A 17,939-nucleotide genomic window follows, 5' to 3' on the forward strand; every position below is an offset into this window, starting at 1 on the left:
GGGGGTGGGGGCGGTGTGTGGGTGGGGGCGGTGTGTGGGTGGGGGGGGCGGTGTGTGGGTGGGGGGGCGGTGTAGGGGTGGGGGTGGGGGCGGTGTGTGGGTGGGGGCGGTGTGTGGGTGAGGGGGCGGTGTGTGGGTGGGGGGGGGGCGGTGTGTGGGTGGGGCGGTGTAAGGTGGGGGCGGTGTAGGGGTGGGGGGGGGGCGGCGGTGTGGGGGTGGGGGCGGTGTGTGGGTGGGGGGGGCGGTGTGTGGGTGGGGGCGGTGTGTGGATGGGGGGGGCGGTGTGTAGGGGGGGTGTATGAGGGGTGGGGGCGGTGTGTGGGTGGGGGTGGTGTGTGGGTGGGGTGGTGTAGGGGTGGGGGCGGTGTAAGGTGGGGGCGGTGTAGGGGTGGGGGGGGCGGTGTAGGGGTGGGGGGGGCGGTGTAGGGGTGGGGGGGCGGTGTGTGGGTGGGGGCGGTGTGTGGGTGGTGTAGGGGTGGGGGCGGTGTGGGGGTGGGGGCGGTGTGTGGGTGGGGGGGGCGGTGTAGGGGTGGGGGGGCGGTGTAGGGGCGGGGGGGGCGGGATGACGCTGTGGGGGGTGCCAAGCTCAACGAGCGGAGCAAGCGCGACTCACAAACTTTTTCTCCTCAAAAACCACCACCCCCCACCCAGTTCAATATAAATTGCGAAGCGACAGCCGTGGGCCTCTGCGTTTGGTTCTACCGTGAGCATGGTGGCCTCGCGAACCCGCGAGCGGTGAGGGAGTCTACGCTGAGGCGATGAGTGCGGTGGGCGAACCGTGGCCGAGGCTGACGCCGAGGAGGCTGCCGCTCGCGGTGTGCTGCTGGGCCGGCCTCCTGTCGCTCTCGGCCGGTAAGAGGCGCTAGGCAAGAACGGGGGGCTCGAGCCCGTGTTTTGGTAGGCCCGTGCTTGCTTGCTTAATGCAGCAATAATAATAATGAATAAATAAATCTGTGCTTTATGCAGTGAAGATGATGATTGTGATTCACGAATGTCAGGTTTTATAATGTAATATAATAATGATTCATAGTCTGGGTTATTTCGGTAAAGTCACGTAGAAGGGAAATAAAAAAAATTATCACAAAAAATTATCACTAATTTTTATTGTTTTATATTTTTCTTATTTTATTGTTTCCCTTCTACGTGACTTTACCGAAAGAACCAAGAATATGAATCCCTGCAGTCACGAAAGCTTTAAATCAACAAATAATAATGGTTATTAGAAGGTAATTGCTGTATAAATATGGGTGGATATTATTGACTGGACAGTTACATTGCTATTTCTTTTAATGCAATAGAATGTAATGATTTTAATACTGTATTACAATTACAATGCGATTGATAGTATTTATTACTATAATATTGCCTGTATTAATATTCTAGTTATATAATAATATAGTTATATTTTTTATACAGTAATATAACTATTATTAGTGAGTTGTATAGACTATGTAAAATTGATCATATATGATCAATATATTATACCATCCTATAATTGCAAGTGCACTTCTCGGATAATGATAATTACGTAATACTTGCATGTAATCTTTATGCTTTTGCCCTTTCGCATTAATGACGCACACTCGTGTTACTTTAACGGTTGTGACAATCGCGAGGAATTTATCGATCAGGGTTAAGATAAATGACACGTTCTTTATTGACTGATGTTTTATGTATCTCGGTGTGAATATTGGCTGTGGTGGTAACAGCCACGGGGCTTGCTGGGTGATGGTAACGTGGCTTCAAAACTTGAATCAAATCGCAGATTGTTCTCGGTTGTTCAAGGAACAAAAGTGTTGTTGTTTGTGTCAGGGATCTTTAAAACGTAACGAGGACGGCTGTGTTTTGCAAGTTTAAAGATTTCAATTTGTTTAAAAGGAAAAAGATGAGTGATTGCGTTCAGCTTACTGCAGCAGCAGCAATAATAAACAAGATAATAGGAATAGTTAGAGAGATCCATAGTACATTTGTTTTTGGGTTTAGATCGTGTAAAAATATAAATGTGTCGTTAAACCCACCACCACCCGACCACAGCCAATTAGTGAGGTTTGTCACGTAAACAGAACGTAGCCAATTCGTTACTAGTACAGCACTAGTGTGTAGTGTAGTGTATAGTGTAGTGTATAATGTAGTGTAGTGTATAGTAGTGTAGTGTATAGTAGTGTAGTGTATAGTAGTGTAGTGTATAGTAGTGTAGTGTATAGTAGTGTAGTGTATAGTAGTGTAGTGTATAATGTAGTGTATAATGTAGTGTACAGTGTAGTGTATAGTGTAGTGTATAGTAGTGTGTAGTGTAGTGTATAGTGTAGTATACTAGTACAGCACACCGATGTGTTGGAGAGTAAATCCCACAACATTTACAATCGGAGTCCGACGTTTCGCCTGTAGTTACAACTAGCTTCATCAGGCTGTTTTACTTAATGGCTGTATCAGGTGGTGGCGGGTTTAACGACACATTTATATTTACGCGATCTAACCCCAAAAAACCTATTATAGATGATATTGGTCGCGAAAGATAACTTCGTGTTGTTAAACCGTTAGAGAGATGTTTAAAGTTCTGTCGTGAAGATCTGACACCGTTAATTTCGCCTAATTTCTGACCTGTGCCAGTTTCTGTGGTTTATTTTCGAATTTCCCATACATGGCGGTCGCGAAGTGGCATCTGCGGATGAAATGCGCCTTTGCAAAATGTCGATTATCATGACGACTATAAACCATCGTAGGCTGCTTTACAAAACTTCTGCATGGGTTATAAGTATAACCCGTAAAAACAAAGTTTTTCACTATAAATCCTTTATGTGCGTGGCGGCTAGAGTCCTCTCGTCCTTTGGCTTGAGATGGCTGCCACCTATGGGTCAGATGATTGCATTGCACCATTAAGCAATTGGTAATTAAATCTAATATTTTTGTCCTAAAAAGTGTAAAATTTTGGAAAAAAAATTTCACGAGCATTAATTGTCACGCACAACGAGTCTGTGTGGAAAATGTCAGCTCGATTAGATCACGGGAAGTGGGTTAAAAAACGACCGAAAGATTTGCACGGTCCTAAGCAAGCAAGCCAACTTAATATAAAGGATTTAAAAATATATCGATGTTTGTGATGGGGTTAAATTGTCCCCCACACTCGCATCAGGATGTTTTTGGTCGGTTAATTTTATTTTCTAAAGTAAATCGGCTATTATGCACTTTGTAACTGGCACAACGCGCGTGATAATGATATTATTTTGCTCACGCGATGTCCAATGATGGATGTCCTTCCACTTGAGTGTGTTTCTCCGTCTTGAACCGCAGTTTAATTTAGGCACCACACAAATCCCAGTTGTGTTCGTGCCTGATGTTGAGGAGGCAGCCCCACGAATGGTACCAGACTAACCATGCAGGTGGGCTCTGGAAACCCAACGTGTATACACCCGGCATTGTTTGACAGTGGCTTGTAACAAAATATTATAGACCGCAGTGTCAGCCCTTAGGCTGATGATCATTATTCGAAGCAGGTAAGAGAGTTTGGATCTGTGTTTGTGCGCGGCTACAAGTGCGGTTCCTTTTAAATGTTGGATTTGAGAAGCGATGTTACCATATTTTCACACTTCTCTCAAACACAGAAGCACTGTTGTTTTTTAGCTTAGTGTCGTACGTGCAGACATGAACAAAGAAATGAATGCGAGTGTGACCCTTTTGTTAGCTCATCGAGTACTTATGAACGGATAGAGAGAGAGAGGGGTTTGTGCCGCAATAAACGTTGCAGTTATATCACGGCCGGTGAACAAAAAAACTCGTTATCCAGGCAACAGTCACTTCATTGTGTTAATGTCACGAGTGGTAAGTGTAATATAATTTTTTTAACATTCCTTTTCACAACTGCAAGTGCGTTTGTCATAGCGCAGTGCATAGACTTGGGAGGCGGGTGAGTATAAGGGAGGGAGAAAAGCATCATTCCCCAGTACGCCTGAATCTGTTTTATCGTTCCATCGCCCTGCTAAATGGAGCACACGGAGGATTTGTCGCCTCTCCTGACACACATTCTGCCATAACGCGACCGCTGCCCCCAAAAGTCTTGTCAGTTGCACTGATTTGTTTTATTTTACCAGGTAAGGCCCCGCTGAGCTCTCAAACTCTTTTTTTTTCTTCCAGAAGCAACATGGCCATCGCGACTGATGGCTCAACGAAGTGGCTGTTCACGCAGAAATGTGTAGCAGCCAAATGCTCTAAATGCGTGATGCCGTTTGTAAATGTGGAGGAAAAAACTGACCACGGGGATTCAAACTGAAAATATACAGCAGCAGGCGTCAGGGTCGGGATCGAACCCACGACCTCCTGTATACCAGGCGAGGTAGTCAACATCTCCTAGCCACCATGATGATGATGAGAGAGAGACGCAAACTCCAAATATACAGCAGGTGTCAGGGTCTGGATCAAACCCACGACCTCCTGAATGTCGGCTGAGGTAGTTAACATCTCCTAGCCACCATGATGATGATGATGAGAGATGCAAACTCAAAATATACAGCAGGCGTCAGGGTCGGGATCTAACCCACGACCTCCTGCACACCAGGCGAGGTAGTTAACATATTGCCACTATGCCACCTCATAGCGCATATGTACCAGTGTTGGACGGGGTGTTCGTATCATCATCATCATCGCAACCATTCATGTCACAACCAGTTGTGTTGTTGTAATCACTGGCTGATAGTGAAAACAAAACAGCTGACATTTTGAACTGGTTATTCACCGTAAATATGTGAACAAATATGCGAACAATTGCACTATTTGATTCATTGCAAGCGTTTGTGAAGAAAACGGAATTTTTTAAATACAACAATCCTGCTTTTGTCATCCATAATAGAGGTTTTATTGGGTTAGATCGCGTAAATATATAAATGTGTCGTTAAAACCCGCCACCACCCGACACAGCCAACTAGTTAGGGCTGTCACGTAAACAGAACGTGGCCAATTAGTTACTACTTCAGCCCACCGGTGTGTTGGAGAGTAAATCTACAACATTTATAATTTGAGTAGTACGACTTTTGGCTGGCAATTACATCCAGCATCAGCGGGTGATTTTGCCAGAATTCTGGCATGGGTTAACGACACCTTTATACTTACGCGATCTGACCCAAAAACCTTTATTATGTCGTGAAAGCCCTCGTGTCAAATTTCTGTACTTGTTACCGCGTTCATTTGTGAGTGAACCAAAGTTCACTTTTATAACAGACGGACCATCTTAGACGTATCCCTTAATCGTCATCATAAACAAACACCGTGAAATCTCTAAGCTGCATGTAAAGATTACGAGTAGACTAATATGATAATTGGTTTTTTACCCTTCTATCTGGCAACAAAACTGACACCTTTTTACAAGGAGTCATATTTGCATAGACCGCAATACCTGCAGTCATAATACAAACAAAAGACAACTCTGATAATGTGTACTGTCCTTGAAGTTGATTGGTCCACACCCGAGACAGCTTTCCTCTAGAGCCTAGTCTCACATGGGTTGGACCAGATGACGCCAAAATCAACTTCAAGGACAGTGCACATTATCAGAGTTATGTCTTTTGTTTGTATTATGACTGCAGGTATTGCGGTCTACGCAAACATGACTCCTTGTAAAAATTTGTCAGTTTTGTTGCCAGATGGAAGGGTAAAAAAACAATTATCATATTTTCACTGGCAAATGAGGTTCCCATAGTGTAGACTAATATTCCGCACTAAAGATGGACCGACCCACCATTCGTTCTGTCGCGAAGCTCTCGTGTATGCTTTTGTAGCACTTTCCCCTCGCTTGTGTGGCAGTGTTAATGACGACAGCAGTCAAAGGTATTTGGAGCTTACACGTTTACACCAGTTCTCGCACAGTCCCTCGAAGTTTAATCGGCGCCCATTTCCATCGCATTCCGATTGGGCCCCCTCTTTTTTGTGTGCCAGCTGTGTTTTTTTAAAACTAAAAACCCACCCACCCCCCACCTCTATATCCGTTTTGGGTCAGTGCTTGTGTTCAGCATTTTGCAAACGCACGCACCCCCACCCCCCAAAATTGACATTGTAACGTGCGTTAAGTTGAAGTGAAGGCGTAATGTTTTTACTCCGTTAAATAATTGCATCCACGTTCGCGAACGAGAGGTTTCGCGGTGCTCAGCTCCCTCGGTGGTCCAAAACCCAGCGGTGAATTCGCGTATTCCACGTTCCTATGGTACTGTAGGAAGGCCAATTCCCTTGTCTTTTGATGTTGGTTAGTTTCATGTTATCGGGTTGGATATACGACGGTCGGATACGCGACGTTGTACTCGTATTCCTAGTCACCGATGTGTGCGGCTGGAAATCGAACCCAAGGTTTGTTGAGATCGTGGCGCTGTCATGAACCCCCACTGTGCCACAGTGTACATAGGACATAGACTATACAGCAAATATTTTAATGGGAAAACCATGGCTCGCTGGATATACTGAAAATTATTTTCCATTACGGTTATTTAATGCGCTCCATAACAGAAAATGTTTTTTTTTGCCTTTTTTTTTAAAGCAGATATTTGGCTGGAGACTTTTGGTTGGAAAAGTTGTATTGCTTTTCTGGTAAGATGACATTTTGAGCCGGTTGACATTTGGAGATAATGTTGTTCATATAATGATATAAATATAGTAAATACACAGACCATTTTTTCAATCCACAGCTGAATGAAAGCCTTCCGGACTCGGTGAATTTTCATGGGAGTCGTTTGGTGGCAATTTGCGCTACTCAAGTGGGTTTTGGGGAAAAAGGTGGGCGACCCAGGACGGGCTTGGATATCACTCATCACTGACGTTACGTTGTGGCCAGGAATCTAACCCGGCGCACTGTAATAGAGGGTTTTTTAAAATCCTTATATTAAGTTCACTTGCTTGCTTGCTTGCTTACGACCGTGCAAATCTTTCGGTCGTTTTTTAACCCACTTCCCGTGATCCAATCGAGCTGACATTTTGCACACAGGCTCGTTGTCCGAGACAATTAATGTTCGTGAAAATTTTTTTCCAAAATTTTACACTGTTTAGGGAAAAAAATTAAATATTTAATTACCAATTGCTTAATACTGGCAGACAATCATCTGACCCATAGGTGGCAGCCATCTCAAGCCAGAGGACGAGAGGACTCTAGCCGCCACTCATATAAAGGATTTATAGTGAAAAACTTTGTTTTTACGGGTTATACTTATTTTGGGTTAGATTGTGTAAATATAAATGCGCCGTTAAACCCGCCACCACCCGACACGGTCAATTAGTAAGGCTTGTAACGTAAACATGCAACTTCTTGGGTCTTTCGGTAAAGTCACGTAGAATGGAAATAATAAAATAATAAAACATAATAAAATAATTCTCACGACGTTTCGGCCACAACGCAAGCAGCCGTCCTCAGGTGAAGAACAGGTCTGTCGAGAAGACAGTCTGAATGACACACCCCAGGCTTGGAGCGTCTATTTAAGCTGGGATGGAGAGGCAAAGAGCGCCTTGACAAAATAATTTGCATATCAAGAGGAATTTTAGCATATTTATGGGAAATGCAGATATGCGATTAGTACTACTTGCTATTTTCATCACACCGGTGTTTCGGAGTGAATATACACGATATTGTTCGCGAAAGGCCTGCGTGTGAAGATCGGGGACACCATGTTTCACAGCTTGGCACGCCAACTGCCGCAACTCCAATCTGCCCCCGCTGATGATGTAAGACACGGTTTTATAGCAGCATATATAGATGAACAAAGTTTTGGTGAATTAACTTTCATTAAGTCAATTGCATGCTTTCAACCTGAGAATTTTAATGATGTTAGTGTGTTGATTTGGGCTTTGCCGGTGTTAAGTATACTGCATATACCTATTGTTTTTGTATTAAGTCAGGGATGTATTGAAAATGTAATATCGCACACGATTTTAGAGCTCTTGCCAACTTTCATCATGATCATGCCAACTTCATTGGAACACAATTCCATTTTTCATAGGATATATTGTATCATCTCCCCAGACTGAATGATAATTAACTTTTTATAATCCAATAACATACCGATTTCCAACCGTATGTTACTTTCTGGACAGTAATCTTTTGTGGCTTCGCACGGTTTCCATTACACTTCTCAAATTGTCAAATGCAGTTCGAGAAACTGGATAGTTCACATGTTCTGATTCGCCAGACAATGTCACTTCGCATGTACTTCCTGATTTGGCGCCGCCAATTCTCGAGATGTTCCTTTGCCTCGCCTGGTATACAGGAGGTCGTGGGTTCGATCCCGACCCTGACGCCTGCTGCTGTATATTTGTAGTTTGCGTCTCTCTCTCTCTCATCATCACGGTGGCTAGGAGATGTTAACTACCTCGCCTGGTGTACAGGAGGTCATGGGTTCGATCCCGACTCTGATGCCTGCTGCTGTATATTTGTAGTTTGCGTGTCTCTCTCTCATCATCATCACGGTGGCTAGGAGATATTAACTACCTCGCCTGGTGTACAGGAGGTCATGGGTTCGATCCCGACCCTGACGCCTGCTGCTGTATATTTGTAGTTTGCGTGTCTCTCTCTCATCATCATCACGGTGGCTAGGAGATATTAACTACCTCGCCTGGTGTACAGGAGGTCATGGGTTCGATCCCGACCCTGACGCCTGCTGCTGTATATTTGTAGTTTGCGTGTCTCTCTCTCATCATCATCACGGTGGCAAAGAGATGTTGACTACCTCGCCTGGTATACAGGAGGTCGTGGGTTCGATCCCAACCCTGACGCCTGCTGCTGTATATTTGGAGTTTGCGTGTCTCTCTCTCATCATCATCACGGTGGCAAGGAGATGTTAACTACCTCGCCTGGTATACAGGAGGTCGTGGGTTCGATCCCGACCCTGACGCCTGCTGCTGTATATTTGGAGTTTGCGTGTCTCTCTCTCATCATCATCACGGTGGCAAGGAGATGTTAACTACCTCGCCTGGTATACAGGAGGTCGTGGGTTCGATACCGACCCTGACGCCTGCTGCTGTATATTTGGAGTTTGCGTGTCTCTCTCATCATCATCACGGTTGCAAGGAGATGTTAACTACCTCGCCTGGTATACAGGAGGTCGTGGGTTCGATCCCGACCCTGACGCCTGCTGCTGTATATTTGGAGTTTGCGTGTCTTTCTCTCATCATCATCACGGTTGCAAGGAGATGTTAACTACCTCGCCTGGTATACAGGAGATCGTGGGTTCGATCCCGACCCTGACGCCTGCTGCTGTATATTTGTAGTTTGCGTCTCTCTCTCTCTCTCATCATCATGGTGGCTAGGAGATGTTAACTATCTCGCCTGGTATACAGGAGGTCGTGGGTTCAATCCCGACCCTGACGCCTGCTGCTGTATATTTGGAGTTTGCGTGTCTCTCTCTCATCATCATCACGGTGGCAAGGAGATGTTAACTACCTCGCCTGGTATACAGGAGGTCGTGGGTTCGATCCCGACCCTGACGCCTGCTGTTGTATATTTGGAGTTTGCATGTTTTCTCCCCCGTTGTCGTGTGGATTTTTCTCTGGGTCATCCGGTTTACCCCTCCACATTTAGAAACATGATTTCAGAGAGTATTTGGCTGCTGCTATAAATCTACACGTGATAAGCCACTTAGTTGAGCTATCATTTGTGGCCAGGTCGCTTCTAAAAGTGAGCTACAGGGCTCAGTGGTCCTTACCCAGTAAAACAAACAATTGTTGTAAATAGTTTTGTTTCTTGGAACAGGGAGATGCTTTTACTTGACTTCTGAATCCATGTGGCAATGATTGTTGACGTCAACAAAACTTGTATTTGTGGAGCAGCAGCAGCATCGTTCTATCATGAAGTGAGGACCCCCAAAGGATTTGACTTGCTGGCCTTAACTTGTACACATCTGTTCGTCGGAATATAGACCGTGGCCGGCGGGGAACCTTTTCCTTACTGAGGGCTGAATAGAATCGTCCGCATGCCTCTGGCACGCAACACACGAGCACGGACCGTAGCGTTATCCACTAATAACGTGAAAAATAACTTAACGTGAAAAAAAAATTAACCCGTAAAAACAAAGTTTTTCACTATAAATCCTTTATATGCGTGTTCAATGGGCCACAACCCAGCCCACATTGGTCTTTGAAAGGAGCGGCTAGAGTCCTCTCGTCCTCTGGCTTGAGATGGCTGCCACCTATGGGTCAGATGATTGCCTGCCACCATTAAGCAATTGGTAATTAAATATAAAAAAAAATTCCTAAAGAGTGTAAAATTTTGGAAAAAAATGTCACGAAAATACATTGCCACGCACAACGAGTCTGTGTGCAAAATGTCAGCTCTATTGGATCACGGGAAGTGGGTTAAAAAACGACCGAAAGATTTGCACGGTCGTAAGCGCGCAAGCAAGCAAGCAAGTGAACTTAATATAAAGGATTTAATGACTTAACTTTTGCGGGCGAAGCCAAAATCCGCGGTGTCGCCAGATCGAACACATTCACCGATAGTGCCCGACATTAGTGTGGCGAAGATGCTCTCGGTAACGGATACATGTAGTTTGGTTAGGGTTTCTAAAATGTTTGGCCTCGTGGCCACGGGGACATTCAACGAAGTCGCGGAGGCTTTCGGTTCACCCCCACCCCTTGCTGTAGACAATGGCGCATTCTCCAAGTAAGATCAATGCGCTCGTGTTGAATACAACAAAACTTCTTAGCACGCAGCCGATTGGTTTCCAGGTCACTCTCTTTGAGAGAACCGGACAACTGTCACGAGGAGTGTCGATACTCATCCAATGAGGCTTTCTTTGATTAAAAAAACCCCAAATATTTTATGAGATTATGAAAGCCCAACGTGGTGCAATTGGGATTTTTTAGTTTGTTATGTAATAAAAAAAACTAATTGTATGCCTTGCAATAACCCCCTTGAACATCTCCGGCACACTTGTGCTGCAGGAACTACTGATTGAGCATGCCTTGATGTCAGAAAACAAGCCGGATGAAAACAGGCCTTTAGGGGCGGCACTCGCATTCTTTGCACGTGTACGCATGCACGTTCAGAATAGGAATATTTATTTCTACTGGAGGAGGAATCCGATGAGCTATAAAGCTCTTTCACAGGTGGCCAGTGGGGGCGGGTGAGAATTTTGCAACAGCAAACGATACAAAAACCACGATAGGAAAGGTCAAATCTCGGTTTTCGCAATGACCACGTTAAATCCATATCGACTTATCGGCCGATCAGCGATGCTTATCCTTGGTAGGAAAATCTCAAACGCTGACGCTTGTCCACCAACAGGTGAAGAGGCATTTCAGGTTTTGCTCGGAGTACGTAGCCACGAGAATTTCCATTCCCGTTAGAACAGTAACACAGTGTTGGCGCAATTACTTTTGATCCCGCAGAGCTGGCCTATAGAAAACAAAGCCACACTCGGTGTACTTGCCAGGCCAGCTGTCGCTTTTAGCGTCCGTGGCCACGTCTTAATCTTGCCGGCAAATTCGCGCAACTTTTTAAAGCCACACGCGGTAGTTTTTTTTGCACGCGCGCGGAAAGCGTGGCGGTAGAGAGGTATGCTTTCCCCCACTCCACCCCCTCCGCTCCCCCCCCCCGTGTTATTTTTTTCGTTTTGTTTAGCCTGCATGGCGTCACGGTATTTGGGTAAAAGTATGTGTCGTATGTAATGGGAAGCTGAGCCGGAGGTGGTGGTGGCGGCGGCGGCGGTGTACATGTCCTGGGCGTGGAGTTGGTGCATTTTTTTGTACGGGTTATGCAGACGCAGCAATACAAAGACAAACATCGCCACCTTCCACCCCCCCATCTTTCAATTCATCAACTGTTTGAGCTAAGTATTGTTAGGGAGAACTTGTTCAAGTTGACCAGGCGCACGAGAGGGTGATGTGGACGGCATTGCGCTATTTGCACACCCTTTGTTCGCCCCAGTACTGTTCAGAATGAGAATATTTTCGATGCTAGAGGAGAAATCCGATGAGCTATGAAGCTATTTTTCACAGATGTCCAGCGGGAGCACGGGGTCAGACCGTTACGTCAACAAACAATACAAAAACACGGCGGGAGTGCAAAATATAGGAAAGGTAAGCAAACCGCTCATTAAGTATACAAATTAAACTAAACAATTTGATTTTACTAGGGAAAGCCCACTGAGCTATTGGCTTGTACTGGTAGGAACCACCTGGTTCCACCAGCCCACAGGGGATTATTGTGTCCGTCCGTCGTGCATCCAAAAATGGGAGGAGTCAGGCTGGGTGGAGAGGGGAGGGTGGGGAGGGGCTGGGTTGGAAGGGTGGGGAGGGGCTGGGTGGGGAGGGTGGGGCTGGGTGGGGGGTGGGAGGGGTGGGGCTGGGTGGGGAGGGACTGGTCACCCCGTGGTGCCCTTATACAACTCAACGTTTAACCTACTCACGCCGGCTTGTGCCCGCCCTCACAGTCGGCCATATTTGCGGAATACACCACGCCGCCGTTGACCCTGGCCATTGACCGAGCAACCCAACGTTCCTACCAGCTCCCTCCGCAGGAGGAATGTGTTCTAGAAGCGAACTGGTTATCACAAATGATAGCTCAACGAGGTGGCTTATCACATGGACATTTATAGCAGCCAAATAGTCTAAATAATCTCACTGCATATTTCTAAATGTGGAGGGGAAAACACCGGACGACCCGGAGAAGGATTCCACGCAAACATTGGGGGGAGAGACACGCAAACTCCAAATATACAGCCCTCAGGGTTGGGATCATGATCAAACCCCCGACCTCCTGCAAGCCAGGCGAGGAAGGTAACATTCGCATCACGCAATCGTGGCCGCCCCTGTTGTTTGCACTCGTCACATGGTACTCATTTAAGGCTGAATTGACTCAAATTTAGGGGGGGGGGGTGCTCAACGTAGGTTTGTTACCTTTTATATTATCCGTGATTGGGTATCGAACCCAGGCGCTGGAATCACAGGGCAGTGTGCTAACCACGGCATCAGCCAATGTCATCCATCTGACTCTGAAAGGGCTCACCAAATCCAAATAAAATAAATTGGCTCACCACCATTGTGGGATATTCCCGGATTACGTCCATCCACTTAAAAGGTACTTAAATATAACCCCTTTGACATCATTCTCAAGAGTGAAATTACACATTTGAAAATGACTCTGCAGCCAGGCTCAAAGAGCGATTGACGCAACGAACGGGGTGAGTGCAGACCGTCTCGTTCTCACTCCTGCTCCTCGACTCTCTCGTCGGTTTTGACACGGGGGTTAAGAGCCTGCGGTGTATTTTGATGTCGCCAAGCGTGCCCGTCGGGGGTTAGGTCGGAACAAGGCCTAATGTGCAATAACTGCAACGTTGGTCACGGTGCTGCGTGTTTTTAAGATTTCTCAAACGCATCATTTGCCAATGGACATTTCCACCACCTTTTTAAGTTAAGGCCTCCTCAAAAGAGACGAATAGTTTAGTAGATGATCGGCGACTGCGCCGTGGTGCCCTGGATTTTCAATTTAACTCGGCGCCCCACAATCCTTCGCTGAAAGGGGGGCAAGGGGTCCCCACCATCCCTACCTCCCTCCCCCGGCCCCCCCAAACTGTCAAAAAACGTAATTGATGGGAGGTTTTGAGTTTGCGACTGGAATCGAGTACAATTTTGATTTAAAGCTTTCGTGACTGCAGGGATTCATATTCTTGGTTCTTTCGGTAAAGTCACGTAGAAGGGATATAATAAAATAATAATTCTAGATTTGAAGCTTTCGTGACTGCAAGTATTCATATTATTAGGTTTTTTCGGTAAAGCCACATAGGTAAAAAATCAAAATTAATAAAAGTAAAATAAATATAGAATAAAAATCACGACGTTTCGGAGGCAACACAAGCTTCCGTCTTCAGGTGGAACCGTCACAGCACGATTGATGTAATTACTTGATTTTTATTTTACTTTTATTAAATTTAGATTTTTTACCTCCGTGACTTTACCGAAAAAACCTAAGAATATAAAATAATACTGTTTTATATTTGTATTACTTTATTACATCCCTTCTACGTGACTTTACCGAAAGAACCAAAAATATGGAATCGAGTAGTTCCATTGTCTTGTGAGAAGAGTAGCCAGCCAGCCGATGGCAACCGGGCTTGGCGGAGGGGAGTGAGAACGTTTCTAAAAGTAGAAACTGAATGCGCTGAGCATTGTTCGAAGGAAGGTGCGCACCCCAAGTTCGAAACAATTGTGGGTTTTATTTTTTCCTCTTGCTTATCGACAAGGTGAGATTGAAACATCGGTTTACGAAGATATCAGAACTCGATTCTCAGGTGATTTCACGATGCTCGCACATTTCGTCTTAATTTGACCTCGTCATAATGTGACCGGGGCAATGTTCTCTCCGATATAAGTATAACCCGTAAAAACAAAGTTTTTCACTATAAATCCTTTATATGCGTGGCGGATAGAGTCCTCTCGTCCTCTGGCTTGAGATGGCTGCCACCTATGGGTCAGATGATTGCATTGCACCATTAAGCAATTGGTAATTAAATATAATATTTTTGTCCTAAAAAGTGTAAAATTTCGGAAAAAAAATTTCACGAACATTCATTGTCACGCACAGCGAGTCTGTGTGCAAAATGTCAGCTCGATTGGATCACTGGAAGTGGGTTAAAAAACGACCGAAAGATTTGCACGGTCGTAAGCAAGCAAGCGAACTTAATATAAAGGATTTAAAAAAGGTTGTCGTGCAGACGATGTCTCACTTGCAAGGATAGATGGATAAACATTGAAGACAATGGGCCATTGTGGAATATTTTAACAATTTAGTCGTCACTGCTTAATTATTGCATTTGAAATGTGATCTGGAACATGGCTTATATTCCAGTTTCTAACATCCACAATATTGCATGTTTTAATAATCATCAGCCACGATCTATTCGCTGCTGGATTAAGGCCACACCGAGTTGTCTCCGTCCCTCACTGTCTCGCAACGCAACAATCCACGCAGAGCCTTACATCAACTATAATTCAATTCCCCTGCATCAATCTTGATTTGAAGCTTTCGTGACTGCAAAAATCCATACTCTTTGGTTCTTTCGGTAAAGTCACGTGGGTAGAAAATAATAAGTATAACCCGTAAAAACAAAGTTTTTCACTATAAATCCTCTATATGCGTGGCGGCTAGAGTCCTCTCGTCCTCTGGCTTAAGATGGCTGCCACCTATGGGTCAGATGATTGTCTGCCAGTTTTTAAGCAATTGGTAATTAAATATTTAATTTGTTTTCCCTAAACAGTGTAAAATTTTGGGAAAAATTTTTCACGAACATTAATTGTCTCGCACAACGAGTCTGTGTGCAAAATGTCAGCTCAATTGGATCACGGGAAGTGGGTTAAAAAACGACTGAAAGATTTGCACGGTCGTAAGCAAGCAAGCACGCAAGCAAGCAAGCGAACTTAATATAAAGGATTTAAAAATAAATCACTACGTTTCGGGCACAAAACAGGCGTCCCACCTGTTGACGGACGCTCGTGTTGCGCCCGAAACGTCGTGATTTATTTTAATTTTATTTTCTACCTACGTGACTTTACCGAAAGAACCAAAGAGCATGCCCCTACATCCTCGGTGGATGTCCTCACAGGCATCTTGTTCCCTCCTTTTGTCATCGTTGGTGTGTGTGTGTGTCCCCCCCCACCCACAAAAGCTGTGGCCGAGTGGGAATTGCGCAAGGCGGTGGGAAACTGGGAACTCGGCCGTTGTGGCTTGTGCCTCGTTTCCACGGCCAGCGGGAAGGACAAGGAGCTTATGCCAGGCCAAGCTTTTAACCCTTTCCCATTTGGAGATGACTGCAAGTTGCAGGGCGCGGGTCTCACGTTCACCGCCGAATCGCGTGAACGCGCGACTGGTTCAGCGTTCATTTGATTTCGAAGAGGCGTAGTCGCGCCGTCGATTTGAAAGGCGTTGCGCTCGGCGCGGCGAACCGTGGCGACGTGACCGCCGCACTCTACGACAGCTAGCGCCAAACTGCCGCACGCCCTCCCGCGTGGCCTTACGTTATAAAGTTGTTTTATTATAGGCTTTCTTCCGGTTCCGTTTTGATGACGTACACGGACGTACACAGACGCCGTCGCAACGGCAAAAACTAATTAAGAGTCCACGTTCCCACAGCAAAACCCTAACAGTGGATTTTCATTTCGATTTAAAGCTTTCGTGACTGCAGGGATTCATCTTCTTGGTTCTTTCGGTAAAGTCACGTGGAAATAATAAAAATAAAACATAATAAAATCATTCTCACGACGTTTCGGCCATAACGTCTGAAATTTCAGACGCTGTCTTTCCGACAGACCTGTTCTTCACCTGAGGACGGCTGCTTGCGTTGTGGCCGAAACGTCGTGAGAATTATTTTATTATGTTTTATTTTTATTATTTTATTATTTCCCTTCTACGTGACTTTACCGAAAGAACCAAGAAGAATAAAGTGGATTTCAGATCCCGAGAAAAACTTTAGAGCCCGCTTCTCTACTTGTTGATCCGAACTGGTCGGCGATTAAATAAGATACGTGCCGATCACGTATATTTCAGCTTGCCAGACGTGTTGGTGTATTCTTTTTTTTTTTTACAGTTTTTATGTCAACTCAACTCGAGCCCGGTAACGAGCATCGATCACAGAACAAAAAGGCGCGGAGAGGGGGGTGGGTGGTCAGAAGTTCCGTGAACAAAATCTTGAGGTCGGCGCGGTAGGGCTTAGAGAAGTGGGGAGGGAGGGGAGATTTGGCTCCCTGCCCCACCCAGGTTTGGAGGCCACTCGCGGAGAAGTGACGACCGTGTTTTAAATCCTCGGGACTGAAAAAGTCTTAAACTAACCATGGACTTACCGCATTCATTGTTGACGAACACCAACTTTTTCAAGGCCGCTGTCTTAACCCCCCCCCACCGGCTCCCCCTACCCACCAGCGGGGAGATGTGGGGGTAGGGAGGGATGGCAGGAACGAAGCGGGAGCCGGGGCCAAGTCTCACAAAGCAGAGGTCGCAACCGGGTACCCGATACCCGTACCCTACCCGATACCCGGCTACCCGTACCCGGCCGGGTACGGGTACGGGTAGCCGTTTGCGACCCTGGTGCGGCCGGGTACGGGTAGGCCGTGAGTCACTGGTGAGTAACCGTTTGTCACTCATTTAGGGTAGGGTACGGGTAGGGAACGGCTACCCGTGCCTGGCCGGGAACGGGTACCCGTGCCTGGCCGGGTACGGGTACCCATTTGCGACCCTGGTGCAGCCGGGTACGGGTAAGGAATCAAAACCCGTTTGCGACCTCTGCCACAGAGCAGCGCGGGGACAGCTTCCCGGTGCCCCTCGAGTGTTCGCTCCTGGCCCAGCGCTAGGAGGCCATTGCTGGGTCGGCAAATCCAAAGTTTCCCCAGTGCTCTTGCACGTACCCACATTAAACCTCTTGTCGCACCCCGCGTAGCCAGCCGTGTTAATCGGAGGTGGTCGCGGGAGATGGGTCGGGCTAGTTTCTCGCCGTGGGAATCGCCGCTCAAGTCGGCCAGTCAACAACCCAGACGCTTCTTCTTGGTTCTTTCGGTAAAGGCACGTAGAAAGAAATTAATAAAATAATAAAAATAAAACAGAATAAAAGAATATAATATAAATAAAAAAGTAATATAATATATATTTTATTATGTTTTATTTTTATTATTTTATTAATTTCTTTCTACGTATTTATATTGTTTTATTATGTTTTATTTTTATTATTTTATTAATTTCTTTCTACTTGACTTTACCGAAAAAACCAAGAAGATGAATCCCTGCAGTCACGAAAGCTTTAAATCGAAACCCAGACGCTGTTATCGTTCGCGATCTGCCCGACGAATTAGAGGATTCATTTGCTTTGGCTTTTCGCGAGGAGGCTCGCTCCTTTAATAAACTCGCGCCTGTTGCTGTTTGCGCTGGGGGCGGATGTGATGGAGTGTGCGGCGGGCTGCTGCTGCTGCTGCTCGTGGTTTATAGTTCTGTT

General features: G+C 45.8%; 1 protein-coding gene across 1 annotated transcript in view; it reads left to right on the top strand.

The window, feature by feature from the left end:
- Nucleotides 1–578: 578 nt before the first annotated feature.
- LOC133342007 (low-density lipoprotein receptor-related protein 6-like) overlaps nt 579–17,939 on the top strand; it is a 93,506-nt gene continuing 76,145 nt past the window's right edge. The window contains exon 1 of the mRNA XM_061550872.1: nt 579–852. Within this exon, the coding sequence (XP_061406856.1) occupies nt 759–852 (94 nt within the window). The 5' untranslated portion in view covers nt 579–758. The remainder of the gene's footprint in view (nt 853–17,939) is intronic.

Source organism: Lethenteron reissneri, chromosome 2, assembly GCF_015708825.2.
Source record: "Lethenteron reissneri isolate LAM-NWPU_2019-01 chromosome 2, ASM1570882v1, whole genome shotgun sequence".
In the NCBI taxonomy this organism is placed as follows: Eukaryota; Metazoa; Chordata; class Hyperoartia; order Petromyzontiformes; family Petromyzontidae; genus Lethenteron; species Lethenteron reissneri.